This window comes from Grammomys surdaster, unplaced genomic scaffold (assembly GCF_004785775.1).
Source record: "Grammomys surdaster isolate TR1022 unplaced genomic scaffold, NIH_TR_1.0 309, whole genome shotgun sequence".
NCBI lineage: Eukaryota > Metazoa > Chordata > Mammalia > Rodentia > Muridae > Grammomys > Grammomys surdaster.
Window position 1 is genome coordinate 1,831,502 of NW_021604728.1, and position 11,978 is coordinate 1,843,479.

Below are 11,978 nucleotides of genomic sequence, written 5' to 3' on the forward strand. Positions count from 1 at the left end.
AGTCTTAAGAGATAGGTCTACAATGCTTTTCATACTACATAAGTGGTTTAGAGCTGACTCTACTTATAAAGAAAGTGACAGAGGTGTATATAGGTGAAAAGCTAATGTAAAGAAAGACTGGGGTGGATTAGCAAAGACACATGGCATAGCAACAGTAAAGAGCCCAGATGCTGCCCTACCTGCTGCAGATGCTGTCTCTGCGGCTCTGCACTTCCCCGTTGGCTTCCTGGTTCTGATCTTGGTGCTGGGCTGCTGCAGCCTGTAGTATGTCTTTAATCGAAGGAAACTGGCCCAAGGCCTCAGCAGAAATCTCCTGGCCATCAACCACGTATGCTGCTCCTGGCATGGCCACGTTCCCCAGGACACCACAGGTCCCTCGGACAGAGAGGCTGCTGTGTGAGGAACTGTCACTCTCATTGCCATCAGCTTCTGACACACTATCCCCAGTCAGCGAGGCACTCTCTACGCGGTTATCAGTCTCAGATGATGGGCTAACCTCAGACACAACCGAAGTGCTACTTCTACTCTGTTTCAGGGAGCTTCCAACAGCCTCAGCAGTAGAACCAAGGCCACCAGAGTCACTTGGATCTTCAGTTCTATAGTCAGCCAGAGACCGAATCTTGCTTGACTTAGAGTTCTTTTTCTCCTTAGAATGTGCCAGCAGCCCTAAGCTGCCTACCTTGGGCCCTCGAGGAACACTGGTACGCAGGAACGAATATTCTTTTGTCACAGCTACAGTACTGGCCCTTGGCAAGTTTTCTGGATTCAACATGAGCTCAGGATCAAGTGTACTAAAAAGTTTCATTTTAGTTGCAGGTTGACTGGACTGAGAAACAAACAAAAATATGACTAAGATTAGCAAGCAGCATTTTAAAACTGTCATTCAGAAAATATGCACCAATGAATATTCTACCAACAACAGTCTACCAGGCCCTTAGAACGTTGAGTGCAGCAGATCTGAAAAATCACCTTTCAGGATGCATTGAGTGACCAGACCTGACCATCCCTGGTCCTGGAGCACAGCCTTTAATGGCCAATACTTTAAAACATTTTAAAGTGCCAGGCAGTGGTGGTGCATGCCTTTAATCCCAGCACTTGGGAGGCAGAGGCAAGTGGATTTCTGAGTTCCAAGGCAGCCTGGTCTACAGAGTGAGTTCCAGGACAGCCAGGGCTACACAGAGAAACCCTGTCTTGAAAAAACCAACCAAGGGGCTGGAGAGATGGCTCAGTGGTTAAGAGCACTGACTGCACTTCCAGAGGTCCTGAGTTCAAATCCCAGCAACCACATGGTGACTCACAACCATCTGTAATGAGATCTGATGCCCTCTTCTGGTGTGTCTGAAGACAGCTACAATGTATTCATAAATAATAAATAAATAAATCTTTAAAAAAAAAAAAGAAAAACCAACCAAACAAACAAAAAAACATTTTAAAGTGACTTACATAATAAGTTTTTCTCATTCAACTTTCCTGGCAAAACTTTCCTGGCTATTGTCCTGGTTAGTTTTTCAGATACAGAAAAACATTTTTAAATAAAGTTCTGTTGAATTGGATCTACTTTAGGTCTGTAATTATTCAAGAGGTAATGAGCCTCTTTACTCACATCTGCTTACATATAACTCAGTAAATACATATGGTAACCTTTCTTGTGGAGCGAGGAGGATACTGACATAGGGTCTCATGGTCCAGGCTGAGAGAGCCCGCATCATGCCCCTGTCCCACCTTGGTCTAGGAATACAACTATGCCACAACATCCAACCATGTAGAGCTCTTGCTCCATTTTTAACACTGCTTATTATCATTTTAATTCCCAGATATTTTATCATTTTTATTGTTGCACATTCATTCCCAAATGATTTTTACAACTGATCGTGGCAGGATAATTACTGATTTTTCCCATTAATGAGCTGAAATAACAAACAGAAAATTTCCTTAAAAAAATTTATACCTAGTAATGGTTTTCAGTTGATTTCTCATAAACTTCTAAGGCATTATCAACTTGCAAATAACACCAATCCAACTATTTGTCAGTGTTTCTGTCTCTTATCTCATTACACTAACTAGAAATTCCAAAATGGTCTGAGTTATATTTGGAAAAACCCAAGCTATGTATGTCAACATAATTGTCTTTAAAAATTATTTTTACTTTATGTGCGTAGATGTTTTGCCTGTATGCATAACTGTGCACCATGTATATGCTTGGTTCCCTTGGAAGCCAGAAGAGAGAGTCAGATGTCTTGGATCTGGAGCTATAGACGGTTATGAGTTGTCTTGTGGGTGCTGGGAATCAAACCCAAGTCCTCTAGAAAAGCAACAAGTACCCTTAACCTCTGAGCCATCTCTCCAGCTGCAGCATAACTTCCTCTTCTATGAAAATGTCAATCCTGTCATTCTACCAAATTAATGTAACCCCAGGGCAGGGACACAGGGGGAGGATGGTATACATCCTAAATGCAGCAGTTAAACATAGGAGAAATAACTTCTAGAAAAGAATACAAAGGGAAAGAAGATGGAGAAGAATGGAATGCCCAGATGTGGATTGGACAAGTTCTATGTTGTAGAACTCAGAGCTGCTCAGAAATCTCACAGAGGAGACAGGACTCCAGACTCCAATCCAAGAGACTCACCCTCTCCCGATGGCGCTTAACTCTGTACTGCATTAACTGTTCTTCCAGGCGCTTCCGGGCCTGCAGTCGAACCTGCTCCTCCTTTTCCAAGGGCAATGAAGATGCAGTGGAACCTGCAAGGGAAATGGCCATTGAGAGGTTAATAGGAAGCAGGGTACAGAAAACTCATTGGTAATCACAGATGTTTTAGATTTAATCACCAGTATGTCTTTTTTAGCTTGTGAAAAACACACAGTCACCTATATTCCATGACGATTTCCAGACTGAGAGAAAATTGAGGGCCTTAGCCACTGAGCACAGATAAAAACTGTAGTTTCAAGTGACACAACGCCAAGAAGAGCCTCTTTTCATTACACAGTCTTATTTTCTTAGGAAGTTACACTCACAGATTATCTCAACAGCTGCAGTAACAAAGTCATAACACTATGTAAAAATCAAGAGGCTATTTAACCCTATTTATTTAAACATTGTCCATTTGATAAACAAAATGGCTGACTAGTCCTGCTGCAGCACTTAGTGTAGAGTGAAGACCTAGAGGGCCAAGGGCAGGCTACATCAGTTTCCTGACAAACGAGATCAAATTCAGAACTCACACTCAAGGACAGTAAATACAATGGGAACTCTTTAAAGTAAATAAATAAATAGATTTAAAATATTAAAACTCAACTTGTGTGTATGTGTGGGGGGGGTGGTAACATAAAATTACTGTACTTGCAAACCCAAGGCAGCCACTCTCATGGGGCTGGGTTTGTGGCTTAATCCTGTATCAGCAGATGTGTCTGTAAAACATCAGCAGAGGGTTAAGAGGTCAAAAGCCAAATCTATGTCCTCTGCAAGAGCAACAAATGCTCTTAATTGCTGAGCTATCTCTCTAGCCCCTAAGATTCCTTTTGTTTTGTTGATGGGAGCCTTGCTAAGTGGCACTGAGGCTGACCTCAATTTTCAATCCTCCTGCTTCAGTCTTTCACATAACTAACTACAGGCATATAAATTTCATTTTAAAGACCATGACAAAAAATTCGAGTATTTATATAAACATGGAAAGGATCTTGTGAGAATCTGGTTTACTATTAAGATTAATTCCCTGCCTGTTTCTTGGCCACCCATGAAGAATGACCTGGGAGGTGTGTTTGTCAAGGAGTCTGATACCACTGTTAGTACAAGACGGCAGAAAGTTCCAACATCCAGACATACTTGTACTCCTTTTTTTTTTTTTAAAGATTTATTTGTTTTATTTATATGAGTACATTGTGGATGTATCTTCAGAAACACCAGAAGAGGGCATCAGATCCCATTACAGATGGTTGTAAGCCACCATGTGGTTGCTGGGAATTGAACTCGGGACCTCTGGAAGAGCAGTCAGTGCTCTTAACCACTAAGCCATCTCTCCAGCCCCCCATACTTGTACTCCTTAAACGGAAGCTAAATCGTTAAGATGCATCCCTCTGCCTCCCCCATTCAATACAAAAATAAGACAGGGCAAGTCAGAACTGCTCACGAAGGAGCAGTCAGGCACTGACTCCAAGTAGAAGATGCTGATAGCAAAGGGGCAGGAAGAGTCCAGAGGGAATGGATGCTTACACAGTTGCGTTTCTTGCATGGGAAGACTGAGTCTGAGAGACTGCAAAGCTTCTTTTCTAACACTGCCCTCAGCACTAGTTCCCTGAGACTTCCTTAGGTTGTCATGGAAACCATCCACACCTGTAGAGGCATCAGGTCCCACTGGACTTGTTGTGGGATCAAGAGACAACTGAAGGTCTGGGATCTGCCCATTCTGACAGATGGCCACCTGGCTGGATCTATCTGGGCTTCCTTCTTCCTTAAAAACTCTGTTTACCTCAACACTGGCATCTGGAACAAGAGAGAAAGTGTGTTAGCACATTGTTTGAAAAAGTTTAAGTCATTTCCAGATATACAGCTATATGTAAGTCCCATGAGCATGGCATTTCTGTATTTTACAAGTCTGTTTTCTCTGACTCTCAGGAAAATAGCCACCATATCTATCTTAAGGCAAGGGAAGTTGGGGTAAAGCCTTATGTCTTCACCTGCAAGTTGGCCTTAACTTCTACACTATGACTGTTGTATTTAACAACACTATGACGTTTCCTTCTCACTTAAATAAGAAAAATTAAAACCAAAAGAACTTTGAAAATCTATTTTTTAAGTGTTGTTGGGAGAAGCCAAGGCTTAAAACAAAGTTGATTTTTCTAATGTGTAGATGACAGCTGGGCTAATCAGAGTCCAAGCTCACATTTTCAAGGGCTGGTTTCAAAATAAAGTCAAAATACATTCTCCAAAGAAGTAGATGATCTAATCAGATGATTCTGCTAAAATGAACAGAAATCAAATTTTGTTTTGGCTAGATGACCAAGAGTTAGGTATTATAAAAAACCAATTTCACAAACTAGGTGTGGCTGTTCGTGCCTATAACCATCTCAGCACTTAGGAAATACTCGCAGATACATCAAGAGTTTATGATCATCCTTAACTATACAGCAGGTTTGAGGAAAGGCAGGGCTCCAAGAGACCCTACCTCAAAAACATTAAAAATGTAAAACCCAAGATTACCCACAAGGGCTGCGCTCATGGCCTAAACCCAGCCTTACATAGTGCCATTACTGTGCAAAGAACTAAAACACAGTTCTTCCTCAAAAAGATAAAGAAAAAGTTCTCAAAACTAAGTCAAATTTAGACTTTCTTCTGCCTTCCCCCGGTGGGTAAACCAGGTATCAGTAAGGAGGGAGGAAGGGTCTATCCTGAGGTATTCCCAGGCTCAGTGACCTAAGATCTCATAGGCACCAATATCAATGGGTACCAAGATATATCCAGAAAGCACGCAGGAAATTCCCTATTTTCACTCAAGCCAAGTAAAAACCGGGTTGCTATTTACAAATACAAATTCCTATTAGTCACTGACATTCCTCCTTGAAAATGAAAGCTACAAGTGGAGAGTAGAGCACAGAAGTCATCAAGGCCCAAGACGTTTTGCTGTTTGACAAAGCCCACACCATCAGCTTTGCCAAAGGTCTCTATTCACTAACAGGTGCAGGGACTGTGGTCCTACACTGTCACCCTTTATTAAAGGGTGCAGGGATTCTGCATTTCAGATACAAGTTACAAGTGGTTAATACCACTTTCTAATGCATAGATTGATAGACAAAATGAATTGGGGCTGGAGAGATGGCTCAGTGGTTAAGAGCACTGACTGCACTTCCAAAGGTCCTGAGTTCAAATCCCAGCAACCACATGGTGGCTCACAACCATCTGTAATGAGATCTGATGCCCTCTTCTGGTGTGTCTGAAGACAGCTACAGTGTATTCATATATAATAAATAAAGAAAGAAAGAAAAGTAAAGTCAAGCCAAACCAAAAAAAAAAAGAATTATGAGCAGCATACTACACTTAAAATCTAAAAGCAACAAAATCCAATATGTATGAAGACTTTGTTTCCAAACACAAGCTTAAATATAAACATCATGACAAACAGAAGACAAAAATGGCTACATCCTCTTACTAGATGCTGCCTAGGTAATAGGGACTAACCTCAGGGCCTCATACCTGCCAGGTAAGCATTCTACCACTGAGCTACATTCCAGCTCTTTTTACATGTTATATACATCACTTCTTTAAACCCTCACAAATACCCAATGCATAGGTTCTATGAATCTCAATGAATGGTAGATCCAAGTGGTTACACACATTACTTCTTTTAACCCCCACAACTATCCATGATAGGCAACATAAATCTTCTAAGGACTGATCTAAGATGTTGTTCTGTGCAAGAACCCACTATCTCAGGCAAAAAAAAAAAAAAAACAGTATCTGCAAGTTAACTGCTTGAACATCATTTTATAAGACCTACAATGCAATTTCTGCTAGAGAGCCAGTAGATAATTATCTTTTTAAAGTTCATATTGCATTGCTAGCTGCTGACTGCATGGGATATTGGAATCACCTGAGTTATTACTAGTGCACCAACAACAGAGAAACATGACTCAGGAATCTTAGGCCACTAATCAGTCCCAGTTACTCAAAGTTTGGCAACCAATCAACCAAAAAGGTAGAATTCCAAGCACTAACAATAATTCACCAGTGGAAATTCAATAGAAGGCTTCTGGAAGCAGTTCTGCTTCTGGCCATGGTATATCTCCTATTCTGTTGACTATATACTGTGCTTGATCTAAAATTAGCACCAAATGAAAATATCTGTAAGACTACTAATGAAAAGTTCATGTCCCCCTCCCAAAACACTAGCTGACCTCTTCTTCTTCAGAGTGAAGTGCTAGATCATAGAATGACCTGATGACTTACCCTGAGCTGTATTCTGTTGGTCAGGCAGTTGAGCCAGAGAGCCCACAATCTCCAGTGCGGCTTCAGGGCAAGATGAAATATCACTGCTGGACTTGTTTTCCCAGAGGCCATCCTGTTTGGCTGAAGCTCCATCCATGGTCAGGACAATCCAGACTAAGAAGACTCTGAGGAGCTACAAGTAACTCTGGATTAAGTTTGCTTTTTGCCATCAGCAACAGCTCAGAGCTTCTAAGAAGAATCTTACTCTGTTTTCCATTTTTAGGTTTAATGTCTCATAAATGGCTTGAAGTCAAACCAAGCAATACCATGATTCCTGAGAGGACAAAGAGAAAAATTAATTGGGAAACTTAAGTTGTTAGATTTTAAGTAACAATTACAAGGCTCCCAATTTGTATAGAAAACAAATACAGATTTCCACCCAACAAACAATCCCTGAGCACCTGCAACATCCTAGGTTTTGAGGGAGCCCTTTCCTAAGGCATGCAGTCTCTCCTGGTGCCAGGTATAAGAAGTTCTACCACAAATGATTCTCCAAGGTTTTTAAAAAGGTGCTTGTAATCTGATGTAGTTGTCCATGTGGCAACTGAGGAACTGAACTTTAAATTTTGTTTAAGTTTAATCTGAATGTAAATAACCATTTGTGGCCAGCAGCTAATGAACTAGACGGGCCTAGATGCTCATAAAACACCAGGAATGATCATGCCCAAGGCTACGCAACTCAGATCTACAGGCGTGAAAATTAAAGAAGTGATTACTAAAGGATGAGGTAACAGTATGCTAGATGAGGATCCTGAAGGGAGATCCAAGGACAAACAGAATGGCAGCTAACTTAGAAAGTGGACAGAGAAGGCATCTCACAGCAGGTAACCATCCACCTTTCCCTATTAGTAAGACCAGTAATCACTATGGTGGATTAAGTTTAAGAAAATATAACTTCACCACGAATCTGACAATTAGTTTTAAACATTGAAGTGTGCTGATGAAATTACTAACTTTTTTCCTTATCAAATGGTCAGACTTAAATATAACCTTCCAGGCACACTGTAGGTATATTCATATCTATGTTATTTTTCAGAATAAGTTCCAAATTATTGTTTCTGTTCTGTACTTAACATGTTTCATAAACCTCACCGGGCAGTAGTGGTGCACGCCTTTAATCCCAGCACTTGGGAGGCAGAGGCAGGTGAATTTCTGAGTTCGAGGCCAGCCTGGTCTACAGAGAGAGTTCCAGGACAGCCAGGGCTACACAGAGAAACCCTGTCTCAAAACACAAAAAACAAAACAAAAAATAACATGTTTCATGACAAAATAACCTATATCCTGAGCTAAAAAGTCATACTGAAGCTGGTGTAGAGGCACATGCTGTTAATACTAGCACTCAGGAGGCAGAGTCAGGTGGATCTCAGAGTTTCAAGCCGATATCGCCTACATAGTGAATTACAAGCAAGCCTGAGCTACAAAGTTGAGACTCTGGCTCAAAAATAAAAAAGAAAAGAAACACACTGAGAAATTACAGGTAAGAAGCCTCAGAAGCCTGAGAAGATGGTGTTCACGAGAAGGTGTGATGCTGACTCAAAAGGAGGACTAGCACACTGACACCTGTCACTGCAGACACATGGCCTCTGACTCCATCTGTTCTCCGTGATTGATGATTACCTATGAAAGAAGAAACTCACCAATAATAAAGTCAGTTTAGCCTATCAACTTAGCCAATGACATATAGGTCTAGTATAGGATAAACACAAAAGGAATGCAGCCAAAGAATCCCAGAGATAATGTGCCTTAGATGCAGTGGCAATGCCCGTAACTTAGACTGTTATTAGACAAACAGCCAAGAATATTCAAGTTCCACTGATTTAAATTTGATGACAAATACATCAGGTTATCACAAGCTAGAGACCACCACATACTGCCTCTTATTTCCCCTTACTCTGAGTTTGTGCCGAGCAAGACATGTGACTCCTAAGCAGTCCTTCCTCCTTTCAGAGATGGATGGAATGGTACAGCCCTCCAGAACAGAGAACCACCTAACTATAACTGACTCTGGCTAATTCACTCAGATGGCTCCTGTTCACAATCAGCTAGTTCCTCCTGAAGTAAATCTACAGATCAATTTCTGGACTGTGCCAGGAGTTAGGCTCAGAAGGCTTCCATCTTCTGTGCCTGAAGGGCAGTAAACTGGCATTTACTGTCTAACCTCAGTCTTCTTTGAACTTGGGTATGCATGATTCAGTCATACAGGGTCTCATTAACTCAGACTGCTGACAAGGGCAAATCTCTAGACACCAAGGAAGATGAGACAGCTGGGGTGTGGGTGGGGACACACAGACAGACGGACACACAGACACACCCACCCTGTTTTTGGTACATACTACATTTGTAATTTTTTTTCTTTAATCAAAGAGGTCATATAGTTCTTTTTCTTTTGTTTAGTCAATTTGGCTCTTTTTGTGCATACGTATTTGCATATATTTACGTGCCATTTATCTTGTTTTTTATTCAGTATCTCTCACTGATCTAGAATTCATCACTAGGAATAGGCTGGCTGGCCAGTAAGCTCCAGAGGTCTGACTGTTTCCACCTCCCCAGTGTTGGAATCACAAGTGTACACTACCATGCCCAGCTTTCTTACATGAGCTTTGGCAAATGATCAAAATCAAGTCCTCATGTTTGTGCGGCAAGCACTTTACTGACTGAGATATCTCAGCCAGCTCAATTTGTTTGTTTTGGGTTTGGAATTTTTTTAGACAAAGGCTCAATATATGGCCCAGGATAGTCTCCAACTCATGGAAATTCTCCTGCTTCCACCTTCTGAATACTAGGCTGACAGTCAGGTACTACTATAAGTAGTTTATAGTTTCATTTTTAACCATTTGTACTCCCATTTCTAGATGGCAGAACAAAGCTATCACTGAGAAATTCCCAAGATATATCTAACTTTAGCAGTTTGCCCAAATTTCACATTGAGAGACTACTATCTCAGGTCAACAGGTTTCCAGCTTTCCCAGCAGTTCATAAACATGATCCACAAACAACAACTACTCCATTACTGGGGTTGTCATCAACTAGACAAGATGCATAGGCAAAGATAAAACAGGACTTTCTGAAGATGTCTAGTTGATGCTGTACTATTGAACAATAGCAAATAGCATTCTATATAGGTAAAAACCAAAGGCCAGCCTCAGGTACAGAAAGGACATAAGTGACAGGTTGTGAGTTAAACATGTTTGCCTCAAATCCTGTTTTTCCATTTGGCTGTAAGATCTTGGTAGGCAGATTTCTGAGCCAGTCTTAGCTTATTACCTCATCAATAAAAACACAGAGAAAATGAATACAAAATTTTTGCTAGGATTGACTACAGTAAGATATAGGATCTGTTCATGCCTCCACTAAGCAAGTGTAATTATTTCTCCTTTCAACAGCTATTCAAAATTAATGGTAAAAGCCAAAATGCAGTTATATTCTCATTTGAGAAAATAACACTACTTAAAGCAACTGGCAAAAAAAACCAGCTCATTTTAAATCTGAGTAACTTTCACTTCTTCTGTTTGTTTTCTTTTCTGAGAAATAGGGAGGAAACAAGATTTTCCAAATTGTGTCTGTGTTCATACACACAGGTGTGTGGAGGTCAGAGGACAACTGAAGAGTGGGTTCTTTCCTTCCACCACAGGGCTTCCAGGGAACTCAGGTTATCCGACTATAACATTTAACCACTGAGAAGTCTTTCCGATCTGCTTTTGGATTTTTAGGCAGAATCTTGCTATGTAGCCTGGGCCTCAAACTGGTTGAGGTCTTCCTGTCTTGACTTCCCAAGAGCTGGTATTACAGATACGTGCCACCTTATCCAGCTTTTCTCTTTTCCTTCCATTCAAGGTACACTGCATCTGAGTCATTAAAGAATTATAAAAGTTAAAGTCAGGAGGCATCTGTAAATGGTTTACAATGTCCTGCTGACAATAAAGTACAAACCTCTTAGCCTAAACTGGAGATCACTTTAATGGGACTCTTACTTATGTCTGTATCCCTCACATGCTGTGTCTTTTTTTCATTATCTGGCTATATTATGCATACAGTAGTACAACTGACTCTCCATAGGGTCTCTACACTTCTTGTTCACTTTTCTTGAGACATTCCTCTCAATAATTCTGCACAGACGCTTCTTGTCATGGAGCCCTGCCTTGACTCAAAAGTAAACTCTTTCGAAGGCTGCACAAAGCTAATCCTCACTGTTTTGAGTTGTCAGTATTCCTCCACCATAAAGTGATGAAAACAGAGACTACAACACTACTGTATCCTGGGACCTTTTACAAACAGGGCCTCTCTTTCTATAAACATTCAGTAAGCGCCAGTGGAAAGGTTGTAAGCTGTTCGCCTAGCTCTCTCTGGTCACTGACTCCACTGACCATGTTCAGCAGGGCTGTGAAACACCTCTGAGAACCAGAATCAAAACTCTGTAAGTCCCTCACGCATTGAACGACTTGCCACCATGTCACGTTCGTCATCAACTGCAAAAGGAGCAGACTTCAAACACGCTGACCCAACCAAGCAGCAGTAGCAAACGCTCAGGGCCGACCGCATCCCGTGAGGTGCAGAGGAAGCCTCTGATTTACCAACCCCGTACTGACACCAGCTGCGAGGCAGGGTTCCAGACCCACAGAGTAAAATGAAAAGCTGCCTTGAGCTGACCGCCGCTGACCCAAAGTCTGCGCGACCCTCACCGGACTCTGCATCCGCCTTGCCCCTCGTACGCCTCTCCGGGCGCGGCCAGGGTTGCCCCAGCAGTTCCTCCACGGTCCTCTACCACAAGGTCCCGACACTCCTCAGTACTAGCCCCACAACCCTCACCCGTTACGGCCCAACCCTGCGGCTCCGGTAGGACGTGGCTGTGCAAGGGGCGGGGCGCAACAGGGCACCAGTCTCGGGCAACCCCCCCGGAAACAAACTGTCCTCGAGGTCTTCGTTCCGGAAGAGAGACTGTCCTCTGCGGCCAGTAGCCACTTTCGAATTAGGGTTAGTATGGATCTCCGGACAGAACTGAGG

General features: G+C 41.9%; 1 protein-coding gene across 1 annotated transcript in view; it reads right to left on the reverse strand.

Annotated features, from left to right (window-relative positions):
• The window catches only part of Golga3 (golgin A3), a 47,217-nt gene extending 35,239 nt beyond the window's left edge, over window positions 1-11,978 (reverse strand). Inside the window, exons 1-5 of the mRNA XM_028777415.1 lie at window positions 11,657-11,978; window positions 6,939-7,251; window positions 4,209-4,478; window positions 2,628-2,740; window positions 180-826 (exon numbers count right to left, since the gene is read on the reverse strand). Coding sequence (XP_028633248.1) covers window positions 180-826; window positions 2,628-2,740; window positions 4,209-4,478; window positions 6,939-7,074 — 1,166 coding nt within the window. The 5' untranslated portion in view covers window positions 7,075-7,251; window positions 11,657-11,978. The remainder of the gene's footprint in view (window positions 1-179; window positions 827-2,627; window positions 2,741-4,208; window positions 4,479-6,938; window positions 7,252-11,656) is intronic.